Source organism: Equus caballus, chromosome 10, assembly GCF_041296265.1.
Source record: "Equus caballus isolate H_3958 breed thoroughbred chromosome 10, TB-T2T, whole genome shotgun sequence".
NCBI classification, from domain to species: domain Eukaryota; kingdom Metazoa; phylum Chordata; class Mammalia; order Perissodactyla; family Equidae; genus Equus; species Equus caballus.
The window spans coordinates 65,662,392-65,683,391 of NC_091693.1; the positions used below are offsets into that span (position 1 = coordinate 65,662,392).

The window sequence follows — 21,000 nt, forward strand, 5'->3', positions numbered from 1 at the left end:
TATCAGGGTAACGTTGGCCTCATATAATGAGTTAGGAAGCATTCCATCTTCTTCAATCTTTTGAGATAATTTGAGAAGGGTAGATATTAAATCCTCTTTGAATGTTTGGTAGAATTCTCCAGGGAAGCCATCTGGTCTTGGACTTTTGTTTTTTGGGGAGGTTTTTGATTACTGTTTTGATCTCTTTACTTGTGATTGGTCTATTCAGGTTCTGTATTCCTTCTTGATTCAGTTTTGGGAGGTTGTATGAGTCTAAGAATTAACCCATTTCTTCTAGGTTATCCAATTTGTGGGCATATAGTTTTTCGTATTATTCTCTTATAATCCTTTGTATTTCTGCAGTATCCATTGTAATTTCTCCTCTTTCATTTCTAATTTTATTTGAGCCTTTTCTCTTTGTTTCTTAGTGAATTGGGCTAAGAGTTTGTCAATTTTGTTTATCTTCTCAAAGAACCAGCACTTAGTTTCATTGATTCTTTGTATTGTTCTTTTAGTCTCTATTTCATTTATTTCTTCTCTAATTTTTCTTATTTCCCTCCTTCTGCTGACTTTGGATTTTGTTTGTTCTTCTTTTCTAGTTCTGTTAGATGTGATTTAAGATTACTTATTTGAAATTTTTCTTGTTTGTTGAGGTAGGCCTGTATTGCTATAAATTTCTCTCTTAGCACTACTTTTGTTGCATCCCATGAGAGTTGGTATGTTGTGTTTTCAGTTTCATTGTTTCTAGGTATTTTTTTATTTCTCCTTTGATTTCTTCATTGATGCAGTGGTTGTTCAGGAGCATGTTGTTTAGTCTCCACTTATTTGTGACTTTCCCAGCCTTTCTCTTGTAGTTGATTTCTAGTTTCATAGCATTGTTGTTAGAAAAGATGCTTGATATGATTTCAATCTTCTTAAATTTATTAAGACTTCCCTTGTTTCCCAACATATGGTCTATCTTTGAGAACATTCTGTGAGCACTTGAGAAGAATGTGTATTCTGCTGTTTTTGGATGGAATGTTCTATATAAATCTACGAAGTCCATCTGGTCTAGTGTTTCATTTAAGGCCACTGTTCCCTTGTTGACTTTCTGGATGATCTATCCATTGACGTAAGTGGGGTGTTGAGGTCCCTTAGTCTAATTCTGCTGCTGTCAATTTCTCCCTTTAGGTCTGTTGACAGTTGCTTTATATACTTTGGTGCTCCTGTTTCAGGTGCACTTATATTCATGTTATGTTCTCTTGCTGGAATGTCCCTTTTATCACTCTATAGTACCCCTCTTTGTCTCTCATTGTCCTTTTGACCTCAAAGTCTGCTTTTTCTGATATAAGTATGGCAACACCTGCTTTCTTTTACTTGCCATTTGCTTGGAGCATCGTCTTCCATCGCTTCACTCTGAGCCTATGTCTTTAGAGCTGAGATGTGTTTCCTGGAGGCAGCATATTGTTGGGTCCTTTTTTTTAAATTCATCCAGCCACTCTGTGTCTTTTGATTGGAGAATTCAATCCATTTACATTTAGAGTGATTATTGGTATATGAGGGATTAATACTACCATTTTATCTCTAGTTTTCTAGATGTTCTGTATTTCTATGTTTCTTTTCCCTTGTATTTCTGACTGCCATTTCAGTTTGGTGGTTTTCTGTGATGGTTTTCTCCTTATTTATGATTTGTGGCTCTGCTCTGATCTTTTGTTTAGTGGTTACCGTGAGATTTGTATAAAAGATCTCATAGATGAGATAGTCCACTTTCTGATAGCCTCTTATCTCCTTTAGCCTAAGCAGGTTCTGCCCCTTTCCTCTTCTCCTTCTGAGTTTTTGTTGTCACAAATTGTTCTTTTCTTTGTTGTGAGTTTGTGACTAAATTGAAGTGTTTATAGTTATTTTTGATTCTTTCCTTCTGTTTGTCTTTTTTGTTATAATTAAGTATTTACTAGGCTATTCTGATATAGAGCTGCACTTTTCTGATTTTATCTGTCTATTTATCTCCTTGCTTAAGGTTTTGTAAACCTTTGCTTTTTAGTTTCAGATAGGACAGCTCCTTTCAATGTTTCCTATAGGTCAGGCCTAATGGTGATGAACTCTCTTAGCTTTTGTTTATCTTGGGAAGCTTTTACTTCTCCATCATATCTGGGATAGTTTTGCTGGATAGAGTATTCTTGGCTGAAAGTTTTTGTCTCTCATTATTTTGGCTATATCTGTTCTCTCCTAGACTATAAGGTTTCTGCTGAGAAATCTGCTGAAAGCCTGATAGGGCTTCCTTTTTAGGTTATTTTCTTGTGCCTTGCTGCTCTTAATATTTTTTTCTTTGTCATTGACTTTTGCCAGTTTTAGTATTATGTTCCTTGGAGAAAGTCTTTTTGTATTGATGTAATTAGGGGTTCTATTAACTTCATGTACTTATAAGTCCAGATACTTCCCCAGGTTAGGGAAGTTCTCAGCTATTACTTCTTTAAAGAAACTCTCTACTCATTTCTCCCTCTCTTCTTCTCTGGAATACCTATAATCTTTATGTTACTTTTCTTAATTTAGTTGGATATTTCTCAAAGAAATTCTTCATTGTTTTAAAATCTTGATTTTCTCTCCTCCACTTGAAGCATTTCTATGTTTCTATCCTCTAAATCACTAATTCTGTCTTCTATCATGTCAGCCCTATTTTTTAAGTATTGTAGATTATATTTTATCTCATTATTGTGTTTTTCATGTCCAGAATTTCTGTTTTTTTTTTTTTTATAGTTTCAATCTCTTTGGTGAAGTATTCCTTCTGCTCATTAATTTTATTCCTGAGCTCACTGAACTGTCTTTCTGAGTTGTCTTGAACTTGTTGAGTTTTTTTATGACAACTATTTTGAATTCTCTATCATTTAGATTGTAAATTTCTGTGACGTCAGGATTGGTTTCTGGAGACCTGTCATTCTCCTTCTACTCTGAACTGTTACTATAGTTTTTCATGGTATTTGATGAACTGATTCTTTGCTGGCCCATTTGTAGTAGTATCAGTTCGCAGATTCCACCTGCCATCACTGGGGGTGCCAGGATCTCTGTTTTCTGATCCCACCCCATCTGTTGGAACTTGTGCTGGTAGGGCCACTCTGTGTTTGCATGGCCTGCCTACAGCTGCTAGGTAGGTCACACATGGATGTGGAGGTGCTCTGGTGTGGGGCTGCTGCCTTGGCAGGGGACCAGCCAACGTGTTGTGTTAGGCAGGAGGAGGGGGGCTTTCTTTCACTTGCATGGCCCATCTTTGTGCTTGCATGCCATTCGGTTGATCTGGTGGGGGCTCCTTCGTAGGGGCTGAGTCATGCCACTTGGTGGGAAGTGTTCCCACAGGCAGGGCCACTGTGGCATGGGCTGGGCTACAACTCTGAAAGTGTTTATTCAGGCTGGGCTGTCTCCACCTCCTCTTACAGTCATGCCAGCCACTGTGTGAGGACTCGTAACCTAAATCACTGCTACCAGGGAAGGGGAGAGGTGTGTTCATATAGTTCCATTGCCTCCTGGGCATCCAGTCCACCCACGTTCAGATGCATGGCTGCATGGATCTTTCAGATGTCCTGTTGTGCTGTGCAGGGAATCCTCTGCTGGTTAATGAATGTCTATTTAATTGTAACTTGGAGGGGAGAGACAAAGGGAACAATTCACTCTGCCGTGAGGTGATGTCACCCCTCTCAAGTAAACCTCCTCTTCTTAGTGACTCTTCTGTGCCTATTTCTTGCAAGTAGAGTCTTGCTGAGAATGGAACTATTCAACACCTGTTTTGCTCATTTCTTCTATGTCAAGAGAGATTTCCCTGTGATCTACAAAAGACAGCATAAGTAGAAGTACTGTGAGGAAATTTCACCTTCCTTAGTATAAAATCTGTTACCTCCAATGGAAGGAGAATTACCTGACGAACTAAAGCCCAGGAAAGCAGAGATGAGGTATCTAACAGGATGCTTTTGGCTGCAGGTAACAGAAAACTCAGCTTAAAAGGGCTTAAACTCTAAGGAGGGAAATACTGTGCTATATAAGACAGTGTCATTCCTCTTGCTCAAACCCTGCTGCTTCCTCTCTGACCTTATTGCCTACACTTTCAGCCTTGCTCATTGCTCCCTACTATTTTCTTTCGAATCCTATTTTATTCATAAATTGGGGAACCATAGTTAATAGTGGGTGTTATACCAAGTGCCTCTTTCTCACCAGGGCTCTGAAGAAAATAGGCACAGAGATGACAAAACAAGACTGAATATCAAATTGATTGCTTGTATTTGATCCCAAATTTCAGTGTAGCCTTGTAGTATGTTAGAGTTGACAACATGAGAGGCCTCCTTCCCTTGAGCAAAGTTGGGCTGAATGTCCTTGAGTGGAAAATATTAATAGTCTTGCTCTTTTATTTCCTCTGTGATTCCAAACTTGAACCCTGGAGGTTACCACTGCATTCAAGAAAAGGACAATGTCTCCGTATACCAATTGTTGAGAAGAGAGAAAGAGAGAGTATAAGGGCAAGAATCTGTCCCCTAAGGGTGGAAATGATCCCTGAGCAGATCCTGGATTTCCTAGTTTCAATATCCTGGAGCCACTTCTACTGGCCTTAGAGAAGCTCCTTCAACACACCAAAACTGGATATTGCTGGTCCAAATCTCTGTGCCCCTTTTCTAAAATTCAAGAGGGTGAAAGGATACCCCTAAAAATTGCTGCACCAGGACGCTGACACCCAATATCCACGCAATTTAGAACAAACAAGCAGAGCTTTTGCACTGGACATTCCTTGTACATGAAACAGTTTCGCCCATATACCTCTCCTCTATCAATATCATTTTAAAAATAGGTTTGACCATTTTCATAGAACAGCAAAGCTATTATAAACTGCTAATAAAAGATAGGTGCTTATTTTTGTGCTAATACAAACCAAATACTAATCAAAATAACTCTCTCACTTCTTCAGGTCTTTGCTCAATTATCTCCTTAGCAAGACTCATCCTTGCATCCTATTTAAAACTGCAATTTGCCATTGACTTCCACACTTCCAATGCCCCTTGCCCTCCTTTTTTTCATAAGAGATATCATCTTCTAACACATATATTTTCTTTTTTATTTTGTAAACTTGAAGGTGGGAATCTTTGTTTTGCTAATTGATGTATCTCAAATGTCTAGAACAGTGCTTGAGAATGAATGAATAATTATACAGAGTGAATGAATAAATCCTAGTAGTACCAAATGATAACCATTGAAGTAGCCCCCAGCTTAGTCCCACTTTCCTTCTATATAATAACAACCCATATTTTTTCTTAACATTCTGAATTATCTTAACATTTTTGTCTAATTTAATAGATAAAAAATGGTATCTCCTTGTTTTAATGTGTATTCCTTTAAGTAATAATATGGTTGAACTTTTTGCATGTTTGTTTACTTACTAGTTAAAATACATCTTTTATGATCTGTTTGAGCCAATGCCCATTTACCTATTGGAATGCTTACATTCTATTATGTATTCTGGAATAATATTAGCTACTGTCTAGTGAGTGCTTTCTTTGTGCCTGTGTTCTTAGCTGCTGTACTATGCTATGTGTCATTCTGTCTAGAGCTAAAATTCTATACAGCTATGCATAAATAACATGGAATTATACTAGCATATGTACCATACATAGGTAGTAGTCACAGTAAGCATTTCTTGAGGATTTACATACGTATCATAACAATTTTGCACCGTAGATATTATTACTGCTTTCATTATATTGATGAGGAAATTAAGGGTCAGAGAAGTTAAGTAAGTTGTCCAAGGTCACACAGGTGGTAACTCAGTTTGAATCCATTGTCAGTGCTCTTATTCACTAGTAGTAACAACTATGTTATATGGTCTCCTTGGTATATGATGTATTCTATTGTGTGTTTAAATATATAGAGCTAGAGCTGGTAGACTTTTAGTAGATGTTTTAATGATAGAACCTAAAAATTATCCTTAAACCTTTTAAAGCCTATTACAATACATTGCTGATTTACTAGAAAAGAATTTTTTAGGTGCTTTAATCATAACGACAGTATGTCTACAATCACCACTTCACTTTTAATTGAATCCTATTAGTGGTCTTGATTTTTAACCAATTATTATTGGCCTTTAGGTGGTGTTAATTAATATAATATTTATTTTACTTGGGAGATGAGTGGGAATTATTGCTGCTTAAAAACAAGAATATGCTCTTTCTTTTTTGTGCTTTTGAATTTAGGGCGTTTTTAGGATTATGTTTTGGTAGCATTCAGATTACATTTGCAGAATGTGTTCCTCATTAGCTTGGTCATCTTTGCTAAGTGTAGCCTTTTAATTTTACCTATGGTGTCAGATATATTATTCTTATTTTGTTTGAGAAATTTGTCCAGATAATTGTTTTTTTTTTTGTTTTAGTTGCTGAGATAAAAGAATAGATTTCCCTTAAAGTTTTCTTTAAGATCTTCATTATGTCCTCCTTGAATATTTATATTTCTCATTAAACCATTTATGATTCTGAAGATACCAGAATACTAAAGGAAACTGATTTAGAAAAATGTTATTTCTTCTGATCTCTTTTTAGGGACACTGGATAGATGTTTTGCTAATATGGTTCCAAAAAAAAAAAAAAAAAAAAGAATTCTGATGAGCAAAATATCATTCAGAATTCTCCTCTATAAGCTATCAATATCATTTAAAAAATAGTTTTGACCGTTTTTGTAAAACAGGAAAGCTATTAAAAACTGCTAATAAAAAATAGGTACTTATTTTTGTGCTAATACTAATTACTGATAATGCATGCTTATGTTTGTCACTCATTACATGGCACTGTACCAATCAGTGGATGACTGAGACTCAAGCACTTACACATGTAAATTAACCATTAGATTTTTTTTTTTTTCTTTTTTACTTAAGTGAGTCATAATGGAAAGCAACTCTAGGTCATAAAAAATCTTTTCTCTTTAATGCTAATGAAATGTCTCCACTCTCTGTATTAGCAGACTACCCTTATTGGTAATCTGTAGCCTTCTCTTTTGTTCCTGGTGGTAATGAAATGCTGGATGCTGAAAAAGCCTGCTCTCCAAGAATGTGTGGCCAATTGTCTCCTGTTCACTTGTACTGTAAAATTACTGTTCCCCAGCAAAGCTGAACAAGTGCGCGGACAAGATCAAAAGAGTATACATTGGCACCCGGCTACACCAAGTGACTCCTGCTTTATTAATGAGCCATAGCTTCTCCAAGTTAATTTACTCTGATAGAGCAAAAACATTCTGTAAAGGAAAAACAGCAAATTATAATTCAACCACAAGTCTTTATTGTTTGCTTTCTTCAACTTTCAGTTTAAACCTTTGCACTATGTTATAAGCCAAATGTCCCTTCAGTTTTCTGAACCTTAGGGCACGAAAGCTATTTTTGATTTTTTCAAAAACATTGGTGAGATAGTCAAATGACCTTTTTTATTCTCTAAGATTGGATAATTTTTAGCTGATATTCTTTTTAAAAGTCAGTGTATTGGGGATCCAGTTTGAAAGTGCACTCCCTTCTAAAATTTACAAGCTAGTTCTGTCCTCTCATCAGAAATGCCACTGGTGTTTAAGCATTTGAAAAGGGCCTTCTCTGTGAGTGTTTTTGTGGAAGCAAAATTTGACAGTGGTCCTAAGCTCCAAATTAAATAATATCACTTTCCTAAATAATTAAAGAGTGCCACTCTCCTTTTCATTTTAATCACTACTTTATAAGTTCCTGAAGTCTTTTTAATTTAAGGAATGTTCAGCAGTTTTTTAGTTAATGTTTTAAAGTTACAGCCTGAGACAGCAAAAAAAGATCTGCACATCCCCATATCTTGATTTGGTTTTGTTTTTTCAGGTGGGAAGGAAATGATTAAACTTCTGAGTAACATATCTACTGTAAGGAGAAAAGTGATTTAGACCTGTGTAACCCAGGTTGTTGGTATTAGTTGTGTTATAGCCATTTAGTGGGTAACTGTTAGTATTTTGATTCAATTTTAAAGAATTCCACTAGTTTCTATGTACTCTAACATGGTTTAAAAATAACAGTGTGATCATATATTATATGATATATTTTGTGAATATAAAACAAGCTTTATTGAGATTATCTAAAATGTGCTATTAAAGAAAATGTAAAAACACTTTTACATTGGGGGTATCTAAAAGCTGTGTTATTAATATATTCGTAGGGGAAGATGCAATGATGAATATCAACCTTCACTATACATTTGTTTTTGAAGTCAGCTTCCTTCCCTCCTTAATTTCTGTGTTTCTTTGTGATTTTTAAAAGCTTTTAAAAAAGTTATCATTAGGCTTACTTGTTAATTATGGATTTTTAAAAAATAATTTTAGAAAAGATCAGTAGTTATATGTATCTCCGTAACTTAACTTGGATGGAATAGTTTCATAACTGATGCATTTCTGGTTTTGTCCGAAGTTATTTTTTTGAAGCACTGTGTTAACTATTCTTGTTAGGTTTTTTTTTTGTTGGTAGAACGAATATTTGTGTTTGCGAAGGTTAGCAGAGGCTGGCTGTGCTGGAAGTGACTGCAGTGCCTTTTGATTATTCATGGACAGTAATAGAAGGCACTTAAAAAGAACAATGAAATTGCTTATTTTTGTGATGGGCCATCTGTTGAATTGTTTTGTGCAACAATTGCACAATAGTATCTATGTCATATCATTCTATTTTCAACAGCAGCTGATTATGTCTCGCTGGCTACTTGTCCTTATTTCTAAAGTCTCATAACCATTTAAAGTCACCTTTTCAGGGCCTTTGCCAGAAAGGTATTAGAAATCGCAACAAACTGTGTGTTTTTTTTTTCTATTTTTTCCCTTTTTTTTGGAGAAGGAGGACTGTGATGGGAGTAGGAGGAGGAAGTTGGTCATGTTAGTTCTAATTAATTAGACTTCCTAAATGTTTAGTACAATTATCTATGCTTTCCACCTGTAGTACTATAAAAGAAGTTAACATAGAACCATTTGATAATTCGCATAGAAATGATAGGCTTACAAAAACAAAGAGTCAAGTTTAAAAGACTACTATATAGTCTTTCATGTTTTTAATTATCTACTCTTTTCTTCATGATGATAATTAGAATTTTTCTCTTGGAATTCACTTCTATCTTAAAAAAGAAAAAGATGAGCCATTAGCAAATTTGTTAGAGCAGAAGTGAAATTAAAATAAAACAAATGTGTTGTTGTCCATAGGTCACTGACATTGCTGATGCCATGATTCTGAAACAGCTTTTTGAAAATCTGTTCAAAAACGGGGTCGTCGTTGTGGCAACATCCAACAGACCACCGGAAGGTAAAAGCAAACATTGTGTTAGTCTCATCCAATTAGATGGAAACTAACAAGCTTTAAAAAAATCCATAATTTTGTACTCATTTTATGGTTTTAATAAATCTGGTGACTTTGCTTATCATTAATTTTATGACTGACTTAATCTGAAAAAATCAGTTGTTTTTTGTGTTTGAAAAATGTTTATTCTCAGCAAGCTAAATCTAGGTGATTTTCCATGTTTGATGTCTTTGCTGTTTTTCTCTGAGTATTAGGCATGTCATACGTGTATATAGAAAAATGCAGGCCTTTCTAACTCTTTGCAGGCAATGAAAGAAACTCAATGAAATGAGAGAAAAAATTCCTAATTAAATTTTAGAAAAAGACCTAAAACTCACTTGCACAAGTAGTTTCTAGTACTTCATTTAATTTATCATTTCTAAAAAAGCACTTGTGGCTTGTTAGGAAATTATTTAAGAATTTAAATATAAGTCATATTTAGATAAAAACAACAAGTTTAAAATCTTGTATCTTTCAGTTCATCATGTGGTCAGTTGAAGGGCCAGGGAACCAAAAATAGTAATTTTTGCATTCTTAATATTCACGTCTTTCTGCCTGGAATGCTCTTCCACCAGACATCTGCAAGACTAACTAAGGCCTTGCTTCCTTGAGGTCTTTGCTCAAAAATTACTTTGTTAGTGAGCCTAGACTTATCCCACTGTTTGAATCTACATCCCTTCCCTTTTTTTCTGCCACTGCGCCAACTTACCTGCTCTCTCTTTTTTTTTACCTTGTAGCACTTATGGACCCAGCAGATAATTTACTTATTATATTTATGGTTTATTGTCTGTCCCCTTCCAGGATGCTAAAGCTTCATGAGGGCAGTGGTTTTTCTCTCTTCTGTTAATGGTTGTATTCTAAACACCTAAAAGTGCCTAGCGCATAGATACATCGCAGTGAATAGTCTTTGAATGTTGAATGAATGTGTGTTTTAAAGGCATCTCTCTGGCTATAGTATTGAGAATAGACTGTGGGGATGAGGTTTCAAGTCTGGAGGTAAGAAGACCATTTAGGAGATGATTGCAACAATCCTAATGGGAGATGAGGGGGCAGTGAAGGTGGTAAGAGGGGTCAGATTCTGGATGTATTTTGTAGGCAGAGCCAAAAAGACTTACTGATGGAATGAATATAGTGTATCAAAAAAAAAGAACGGGATCAAGAATGACTCAAAGGTTTTGACCTACTCAATTGGAAGGGTGAAGTTGCTGTTCACTGAGATGGGGAAGACTGCAGAAGAAGCAGATTTGAGTAGGGAGATGGAAGTAAGGGTTTCTATGATGAGGAGCCAGATGCATATAAGAGTTTAGATTTATTGGTAAGATTTGAACTGGAGATATAATTTTAGAAGTCATTAGTCCTAAAGGAAGCTGTAAAAAGCAGCCAGTGAGGTAGGAGGAGAACCAAGAGAGTGTCAAGTGAGGAAAAGGAAAGTGATACAAAAAGGGTGGATGATCGCCTTTGTTAAATACCGCTAGGAGGCGAAAATGAGGTTGAGAATGGACCACTGGAACTTGGAATTCACTAGTGAACTTGAAAAGAGCAATGTAATGGTGTGAGTCTTTTTAAAAAAATAAGCCATGTCACATTGATGATTTATAATGAATTTATAATCTAATACACCCAGATCTTACTATGTGAGCTGCTGTTAAACTAGATCTCTCTCATTCTATATTTGTGTGGTTGGTTTCTTTTTCTTCATATTACATTTCAGCTTATTAGTTTGTCTACATTGTTCCTTTTTACTGATTTATCTTAATATCTTTTATGTTAATATCTAACAAATTATTTTTAGCTATCCCTACTAACTATGACCTTTATAAACTTGGCAATCATGCTTCTATATCTTCAGCCATTCATTAATTAAAATGTATACATAGGATAGGACCAAGTTTAGACCCCTGTGGCATACTTCTGGAGCCCTTATTTTAGGGAGACATTAATTAATTAATCAATACTTTTTGGATCCAGTTATTCAAGCAACTATAGTTATACCTAATCTGTTACACTATAAGAGAATTATGAATGATTTTGTCCGAGGCGCTTATTAAAACTGTTATGTTAGCTATGGCATTCTTGTGATTTACTAGTGTAGCAACCCTATAAACCCAGGCAGTGAACTTTTTTTTTTTTAAAGATTTTATTTTTTTCTTTTTCTCCCCAAAGCCCTCTGGTACATAGTTGTATATTCTTCGTTGTGGGTCCTTCTAATTGTGGTATGTGGGATGCTGCCTCAGCGTGGTTTGATGAGCAGTGCCATGTCCGCGCCCAGGGTTCGAACCAGCGAAACACTGGGCCGCCTGCAGCGGAGCCCGCGAACTTAACCACTCGGCCACGGGGCCAGCCCCCAGGCAGTGAACTTTTTGACATTAGATCATTTGTCTAGGTGGAAGTGAGGCATGACTCTACTCTGGCTAACTTGTTGGCTTAACAGTATCGTCAGTATTACATTTAGATATTCAGTGACAAGCCATGTTCGTAAATAGGAAGGTGCTAGAACAAGCTTGGAACTCCCCCAACAAAGACTGTTGAAAGGAAGATTGCAGTTGCTGCTTAGGCTACTGCAGTGTGGTAAATTGAGGAAAGATAACCACAAGGAGAGAGTAAGGAACATTCTGGAGCTCAGAGCTTTGTACGAGTGAACTAAGTTACAAGCCCACCAAGGTAGCATGCAGAAATCTGAGGTGGAGCTACCCTTCTGGAGAAGGCTGAAAGTTCCAGGTGCAGAATTGCATAAACTGGGCATTAGCCACAAACTTAAAGACAGCTTTTTCTAAATATATATCATAGAGGGGAAGCTGGACGTATACTAGCTTTTTTTAGCCATGGCAGACAAACAATCATCATAAATAGCTTAATATTTTAATCTAAGAAGATTATGTTGTCTCTCTCTCTCTCTCTCTATGTGTATATGTGTGTGTATAAATAATTTCATGGGTTAAAGAAACAACACTCAGAGAGATTAAGTGTAGATATCAGGAAAAGGCAAAACTGTAGGACAAAGAATGGGTCAGTGGTTGCAGGGACTAAGGTGGGAAGTGTTTGACTACAAAGGGGGCAGCACAAGAGAACTTTTGGGGTGATAGAACTGTTTTGTATCCTGATTGTGGTGGTGGTTACATGTGTTAAAACTCATAGGACTGTACACAAAAAAGAGGTTAATTTTACAGTATGTAAATTAAAAACAAATCCTGTGGCTTGTGAATGGCTGAACAGGGGGTAGAACCTAGGTTTTGTGACCCTTTGAACACATCATCCTCCATCTTTTCTCCTTGCTGGTCATCACGGATCTCTCTCTTCCCTGTCCCAGATAAAGCATGTCCTCTTTTCCAACCATCAAAATGCATTTAACTTTTTCTTTAGGTCACAGCTTTTCATCTAAGGCCCCAGATAGGTTATTATTATTTTTTTAATAGTATCTATTTCTTCTCAGAGTGTCACAAGATGTGAGGGAAGGACATTCCTGGCGGAGGGTTGAGGCAAAGCCCCATGCCTGGAAAGAGAATGGCCCACTTGAGGAACTGAACGGCGGCCAGTGTGGCTGGAGTGCAGCCAAGGAGGGGAAGTAGATGCAGTGAGGAACAAGATGAATCTGGAGAAGTGAGAGCTAGACCTTGTAAAGCAATACTAAGGATTTTGGATTTTATTCTAGAAGAAATGGGAAGCCATTGAAGTGCTTTAAGCAGGGGCTGACAAGATCAGAGTTGGAAATGTCACCCTGGTTATAGTGTGAAGGATGCATTGAGGGATGGGGTGCAGTGATATGGTGGAATCAGGGGGACGTAGTAGGAGGCTCTCGCAGTACAGTAGGCAAGAAATGATGATAGCTTGGTATAGGCCACTGATTCTCAGCAGGGCGGCTATTTTGCCCACCAGGGTATTTGGCAATGTTTGAGACATTTTTAACTACCACCACTAGGCGGGGGTGGGAGGGCGTGGGTACTGCCACTGGCATCTAGTAGGTAGAGGCCAGGAATTCTGCTGAAACATCCTGTAATGTACTGGGCTACCCCCCGCAACAAAGAATTATGTAGCCAAGAATGTCAATAGTCCCGAGGCTGAGAAACTCTGGTATAAGTGATGCCAATGGATATCGAGAGGATAGATTTGAAAGATATTTAAGAAGTAAAATGGTAATATCTGGTTGTAGGTTAGATACCAAGGAAAAGGGAAAGGACAATTTCTAAATTTCTGGCTTATACAGCTGGGTGGGTGGTGGTGCCTGTCATTCAATAAAGAGAGAAAAATCTGAAGATTAGAGGTCCAGAAGGTATTGCCCAGTGGAGAAGAGCACATATATTTTTTTCTTCATTAATCCTTTAGCCTCTCTGTTTAAATTTCTTCTACTTCATTTATTTAATTCCCTTCATTTCTAGTTATAATGCATCGCTTTCATGGGCAAGAATGAGGATTATTGTAGGTGGAGGTTACAATCGTACCCTAATCTTTTATCAGCTAACAACTTAATTGTCAACTTATAGACAAATAAGTTATTAATTTTAATAGAAAATGATCAGAAACATTAATAATAAATAATTTTAATAGAAAATAATTGATAGTAAAGTAAAAGCAACACTAGAATTTGGGAACCTAGGAGAGAAAATAGCTTTGGAGGGAAGTGGTCTGGGAAAGTCCCATAGAAGAGAAGGGGAAGCAGTTCTTGAGGAGGGTGAAGGGAATAAGGTATTAGGGAGTGGCCGTTTCTATGTCACTGTTTTTCCTAAATTCTAATTCCCACCTCACTTGGGTCCAAGACCTCACCCTCTGCACACCGTGTAGTTGTTAAAACCCCAAACCAGTGTCAGTTTATGATTACAACTTTAGCTTCCTGTTTGTTTGCTGGTCTGTAGGGATTTTCCCACTTTCTCTCGAGCTCAAAATATGTTTAGTATATTTTAAATAACATCTCCAGCATGAAATTTGTAGTGCTACTATTTTATATTTTCCAGGATAATCTGATTAAGCCTCTTTAACTTGAAGTAGAGAGGATCTTGGATCAGATCCACAGGAATGGGAAATTGCTGGAAAATTTTCAGCTAAAATATATCTAGGGATAGTTTGTATTCAATTTATTATTTTTATAAAATCTCAAGTAAATGATTTATTTAGCAATTTTGTCATTTAGGTAAATATTTTATATAGTCTATATACAAGTAGACATATTTTTACCTTTGAAAGATTATATTGTCAGGTCATTGGAAGAGCTAGAAACAAAAATCCACAATTAAAATTTCATATATGTTACTCACTTTTTATGTTCTGGAATAAAATTTTGTTAATTTTGTGATATTCTGGTACTGAAAAATAATATTATAAGATTTAAGTGCCTGGAGACCCTATCAACAAATTAGACTAGTAGATTAAATTAATTAAAAATTTGAAATTAATAATTAAACTTAAGAACCTATTCAATCAAAAATAAGAATAAATTTTTATGGGGAAATAGAGTATGTAAGTTGAAATGACTATGTTTCTTTGACAGTAAAACACAAAGTAGTAAAAAGAAAAATGTCCCTTTATTAACTGAAGCTAGAAGAACTGTGAGAACAGTGTATTCTGGACTTTCTACTTTTTTTTAATGCTTTTTTTTTTTTTCTTTTTTGGTGAGGAAGATTGGCCCTGAGCTAACATCTGTTGCCAACCTTCCTTTTTTTTTGTCCTCCCTAAAGCCCCAGGACATAGTTGTATATCCTAGTTGCAAGTGATTTTAGTTCTTCTATGTGGGATGACACTACAGCATGGCCTGATGAGCAGTGTGTAGGTCTATGCCCAGGATCCAAAGCCACAAATCCTGGGCCGCCAAAGTGGAGCATGTGAACTTAACCACTTGGTCATGGGACTGGCCCCTCTAGTTTTTGATTTCCTGTTTGTTATAAGGAAAATACTACAGATAGCATTAGAATGTCCAAGAATAATCCTGTGTTACTTAGATTATCAGGCAACAACGCTGTGTATCCTTCCTCGAGCCAACATATCCATAGGAAATAAAAGACTGGATATCACTAGATGGTTGGCTAGCAGTTACGCGTGCACATACACACATGCGATTTATTGTATTAATGCTTTTGGGAAGAAAAAATCCAGTGGTGTTCACTATCAAAGCTGAAAGACTATTTAGCAAAATTCAGCATCTTTCTTGATAAAGTCACTCTATAAAATATAAATAGGTGTATAGTTTCTTAACACGATACCAAATATATATATATATCATTTCAAAAGTCAGAATTATGCTTAGTGGGAACGTTATATTTCTACTGCAAGTATGAACAAGGCAAAGATACCAACTATTACTTTTTAACATTGAAGTACAATACAGATAAGACGATTTTAAGAACAACCATGTTGATAGTGAAGAGAACCGAGGAGAAACCACATATCTTGATTACAGAGATTCACTGAGATTAGTCATACCACTCCTTGTTCAAGGTTGTATAAAGAGAAAATAGCTTAATATAGGAACAATAAGTAGGAAAGAGAAGTAAGTATTGGAAAATTTCTATTTTGTATTCTTTAAAAATTAGGAAAACAGACTCTGTGATATAGATGATCTAAGCTGAAAGAAGACAACAGATTGAGCTGAAAACCTTTTTACTAAGAAATCAGTTGAAATAAAAAAAGCTAAACGAAATAAGAAGAGATTAATTAATTAAATTAAATCAATTAAAGTCAGCATTAGAAGCACTAAAGTACAGAATTAAAACTACAGAAAATGAAATCAGTGATGTAGGAAAGCAAGAAGCTCTGCCAGAGCGTAGGAGCAGAATAAAGAGAGTAATATGATAAAAAAAAGTAAAGAAGTCTCCTGGAGGAAAGAAGATTTTATGTGAACTTACTAAAAGGAAATATTTGAAATAAGAAAATTATTGTGACAATGAATTGAGTGTAAATGAATATTTGAGTTATTGCTTGCATATGTATTTGTAAATTTTGTTCCCCTTAGAGGGAGAGTTTACAGATCCTGAGTGACAGAGTCATTATTTGTGGCACTAATAAGTAGGGAACTACACAGTCAAGTATTTTAGAATTTAAGATACGCCTTCTACTTTTCAAATTAGTAGAAAAGACAAAAGATCAAAGGAAAAATATTTCTTAAGCAAAAGCTAGAAAACAGAAGAAACAAAAAAAGTGTGAACAAAAAGCATGAAACAAGATCAGGCATGTCAATGACAAGAAATATAAATCATTCACATTCCTCTATTAAAAACTAAAACTTCTTCTGGTATGTCTGAGTAAACTCCTAGCAGAATGACCTCCCTGCTGGACAGCAATCATAAATTCTGAACAAAATAACGAAGCACAACGATCTGAAGGTCCTAGAGAGGGAAGAAAGGCAGGCAGATTCTATAGGGGAGACAGAACTTGGAAGAAGGTCCAAAATGGAGAGACTTTCCAGTTTGTTTTTTTCAGTGCTGTTAACTTTGGGGCAGGTAAAGTCAGTATTACACTGGGTGTCTGAAATTCTGGTAGAAAGCCCACAGTTTTCTCTGTCCTGAAGAACCAGATGGCAGAGTTTGGGGCAAGCACTACTGCTGGGAAATGAGAAGTGATATCACAAAAGGGAAGTCATGGAGAGAGATGCTAAGACTGTGCTGACTCATCTGTACAATTTTTGTAGAGATTAGTGCAAAACACACAATGAACTTAAATGAATGCTAAACAAGTTAGTCAAGGAATCCCATTCACTCACACCAACACCCCATCTGGTGGTAAGGACTTCCCACTCCAATGACAACCTTTAGAGTCAAAGCCAAAGCTATTGTTGGCTGAGCCTCAGCCTCACACTTGATAATGAAATGGTTCTAAAAGTTAACAGGGGAGTTGGAGTCTCTGCGACTAGTTGTTGCCTGGCTGGTTTTGGGTCTTCTTCATGCATGAAAGATTCCCAGAAATACACAAGTTTTGTTTTCTTATTGAAGACTCCAGTCATGATATTTAAGTCTGTTGACTTCTATCTTATAAAGCAGCTCTGGTGTGAAAAATTACTTCGTTAATGTTTGACTTCACTGAAAATCAATATATAAGTGTATGGATGGTAGTATTTTTATAATCAAGATTTTATGTAACATTTTGTAAAGTTTCTTTCTCACGGTTCTTAAAAAAAAAAAGACCTTGTGGGGGCCAGCCTGGTGGCATAGTGGTTAAGTTCCATGCGCTCTTCTACAGCGCCCGGGCTTTGCAGGTTCGGATCCTGGGTGTGGACGTATGCACTGCTCATCAATCCATGCTGAGGTGGTGTGTCCCACATACAAAATAGAGGAAGATTGACACAGATTTTAGCTCAGTGACAGTCTTCCTCAAGGAAAAAAGAGGAAGATTGGTGACAGATGTTAGCTCAGGGTCAGTCTTCCTCACCAAAAAAAAAAAAAAAGACTCTGTAGAGCCTGTAATTTCCTGGGATTCCTATTATCCTTGTTATAGGCGATTGAACCATTTAAAATGTTGTAGGATATCTAAAGTTGAAGGCCAGCGATGATTATTTGATTAAAAAACAGATTCAATTTATAGGACCATTTGTAGGATTGATGGAAAGGATTTCATCTTCCTGCCATTTCTAAGGCAGTTTTCATTGAAAACATTAGGCAAGGATACAGTAAATGCAGTAAATTAACATCAACAATAGATGTGTAGATTACCCTAACTTTTCTTTCTGATTTATTAACTTGTGTGTCAGGAAACACATTATTGGCACTTTTAAAAATAAACTCTTATGATCAGGATATTGGTGGTGGTGAATCTCTCTGGAGTAAATTGAATTTTATTTGTTGTTCTAAACTGAGTGGCAATGATTAAAAAGGAACGAAAGAAGAATGGAAGGAAGGCAAGAACCAAGAAAGGAAGAAAGAGAAAAGAAAGTAATGTAAATGTCAATTTTTCTATTTAACCCAAATATTTTGTGAAGAAGAGACAGTTAAGCATTGTCTAGCATATGTAAAGTCTATGTGAGGTCTGTACTTAAGGTTTTATAAATTATGTAAATATGTTAACCAATTCCAAGTTTCATCCAAAACTCCAAAAATATAGGCATCAAAACAAATATTACTAGAGATAAAGAAGGACATTTCATAATGATAAAAAAGTCTACTTATTAGAAAGCCATAACAATCATAAGTGTGTATGTACCTAATAACATATCTTTAAATTATACAAAGCAAAAATAGATTCAGTGAGAGAATTAGACAATTGAACAATCATAGTTAGAAATTTGAATATCCCTCTTGAAGCAGTTGAATGAACAAAATTTTGTGAGATTTGTAAAGATTTAGATAATCATCTGTCTTGACCTAATTAGTATTTATTGAACATCAAACACAACAACTGCAGAATACACTCTTTTCAAGTGCACATTGTATGTTCACCAATATTGAACATTTGCTGGGCCATAAATGGTCTTAATAAAAATTTACAAAGTTTGAAATCCTACAGAATATGTGTTCTTACCATAATGGAATTAAATTAAATGTCAATAACAATAAGATATCCAAGAAACTCTAAAATATTTGCAAATTAAACAATACATATAAATAACCCATGGATTACATAAGAAATCAAAAGGAAAATTAGAAAATATTTTGAAGCAACATACTGAATGGGAGAAAATATTTGCACATCATGTATCTGAAAAGGGGTTAATATTCCAAATATAAGAACTCATACAACTCAATAGCAAAAAACCAATTTGATTACAAAATGGGCAGAGGGTCTGAATGGACATTATTCTGAGGAAGACATACAGATGGCTAACAGGTACAGGAAAAGGTGCTCAGCATTACTAATCATAGGGGAATGGATACCAAAAACCATAATGGGATATCACATTACACCTTTCCGAATGGCTATTATCAAAAAAACAAGAAATAACAAGTGTTAGTGAGGATGTGGAGAAAAGGGAACCCTGTGCACTGTTGGTAGGAATGTAAATTGGTGCAGCCACTATGGAAAACAGTATGGAGGTTCCTCAAAAAATTAAAAATAGAACTACCATATGATCCAGCAATTCTACTTCTGGGTATGTATCTGAAGGACACAAAAACACTTTGAAAAAATATCTACACCCCCATGTTCATTGCAGCATTAATTATAATAGCCAAGATGGAAACAACCTATATGTCCATCGTTGGATGAATGGATAAAGAAGTTGTGGTATATATATCCTGTGGAATATTATTCAGCCATTAAACAAAAGGAAATCTTGCCATTTGTGACAACATGGATGGACCTTGAGGGCATTATGCTAAGTGAAATAAGTGAGACAGAGAAAGACAAATACCATATGATCTCACTTATGTGTGGAATCTAAAAAACAAACAAAAAAAACTGAACTCATAGATACAGAGAACAGATTGGTGGTTGCCAAAGATGGGGATGCGGAGGTAGGCAAAATGGATAAAGGTGGTCAAAACGTCCAAACCTACAGTTATGAAACAAATAAATCATGGAGATGTAGTATACAGCATGGTGATTATAGTTAATAATACTGTATTGTATATTTGAAACTGCTAAGACAGTAGATCTTAGAAGTTCTCATTACAAGAAAAAAAATTGTTAACTATGTGGTGATGAATATTAATTAGGCTTATTGGTTGATCATTTTGCAATATATACAGATATCAAATTATTTTGTCATGCACCTGAAACTAATATGATGTTAGTCAATAATAGCTCAATTAAAAAGAAATAAAGGAAGCTGGAAAAAGAAAGGTAAATTAAATCAAAAGTAAGTAGAAGAAAGGAAGGAAATATAAAGGTAAGAGGAGAAACCAGAGATAGAAAACAAACGATAGTAAAATTAACAAACCCAAAACTGAGTTTTTTGAGAAGAACCAATTTGTAGAACCCTTAACTAGACTGATCAAGAAAAAAAGAAAACAAATTACCAATATTAAGAATGAAAGGATTATTATAGTTCCTACAAATATGAAAAGGATAATAAGAGGAATATTATGAACAACTTCGTGACAACAAATGTGGCAATTTAAATTAAATGGGCAAATTTATTGAACTATGTAATTGCTAAAACTGCCACAAAATGAAACAAAATCTGAATTTCGATATAGTTATTTAAAAAACTGAATTTGGTGTCAAAAACCTTCCCCCTAAAAAAGATCAGGCACAGATGTTTTCACTGATGAATTCTATCCAACATTTAAGAAAGAAATAACATTATTCTTACACAAACTCTTTCAGAAACTAAAGGAATGGGAAACACTTCCCAACTCCTGTTATGTGGCCCACATAATCATACCACCAAAACTTGACTAAGGCATTCCGAAGAAAGGAAATTACAGGCTAATATCTTTCAAGAACATAGGCAAGAAAATACTGGCAGTAAGCAAATCTTGCTATATATGAAAAGGATAATACATCATGACCATGTAGGGTTCATCCCAGGAATGCAACATTGATTTAAAATTTGAGAATCAATCAGTGTCATCTACTATATTAACAGAATAAAGGAGAAAAATAATATGATCATTTCAATAAATGCAGAAGAAAACATTTGACAGGATCCAACACCCATTCATTATAAAATGCTAGGGTTAGCATTTTATTTAAAAAAAAAACAACAACCAACTAGGGATAGAAAAATACTTCTATAATCTGAGAAAGGGCATCTACCAAAAACTAGTAAATATATTTAATGGTGAAATATTGAGTACTCTCCTTTTCTGATTGGGAACAAGGAAGGCAATGATGCTTACTCTTCCCATTTCTAA

At 35.5% G+C, this 21,000-nt stretch overlaps 1 protein-coding gene across 2 annotated transcripts in view; it reads left to right on the forward strand.

Annotated features, from left to right (window-relative positions):
- The window catches only part of AFG1L (AFG1 like ATPase), a 196,164-nt gene that overhangs the window by 70,338 nt on the left and 104,826 nt on the right, over window positions 1-21,000 (forward strand). For both annotated transcript variants that reach the window (XM_001503984.7, XM_070225336.1), the window contains exon 6: window positions 9,157-9,256. In XM_001503984.7, the coding sequence (XP_001504034.2) occupies window positions 9,157-9,256 (100 nt within the window). The remainder of the gene's footprint in view (window positions 1-9,156; window positions 9,257-21,000) is intronic.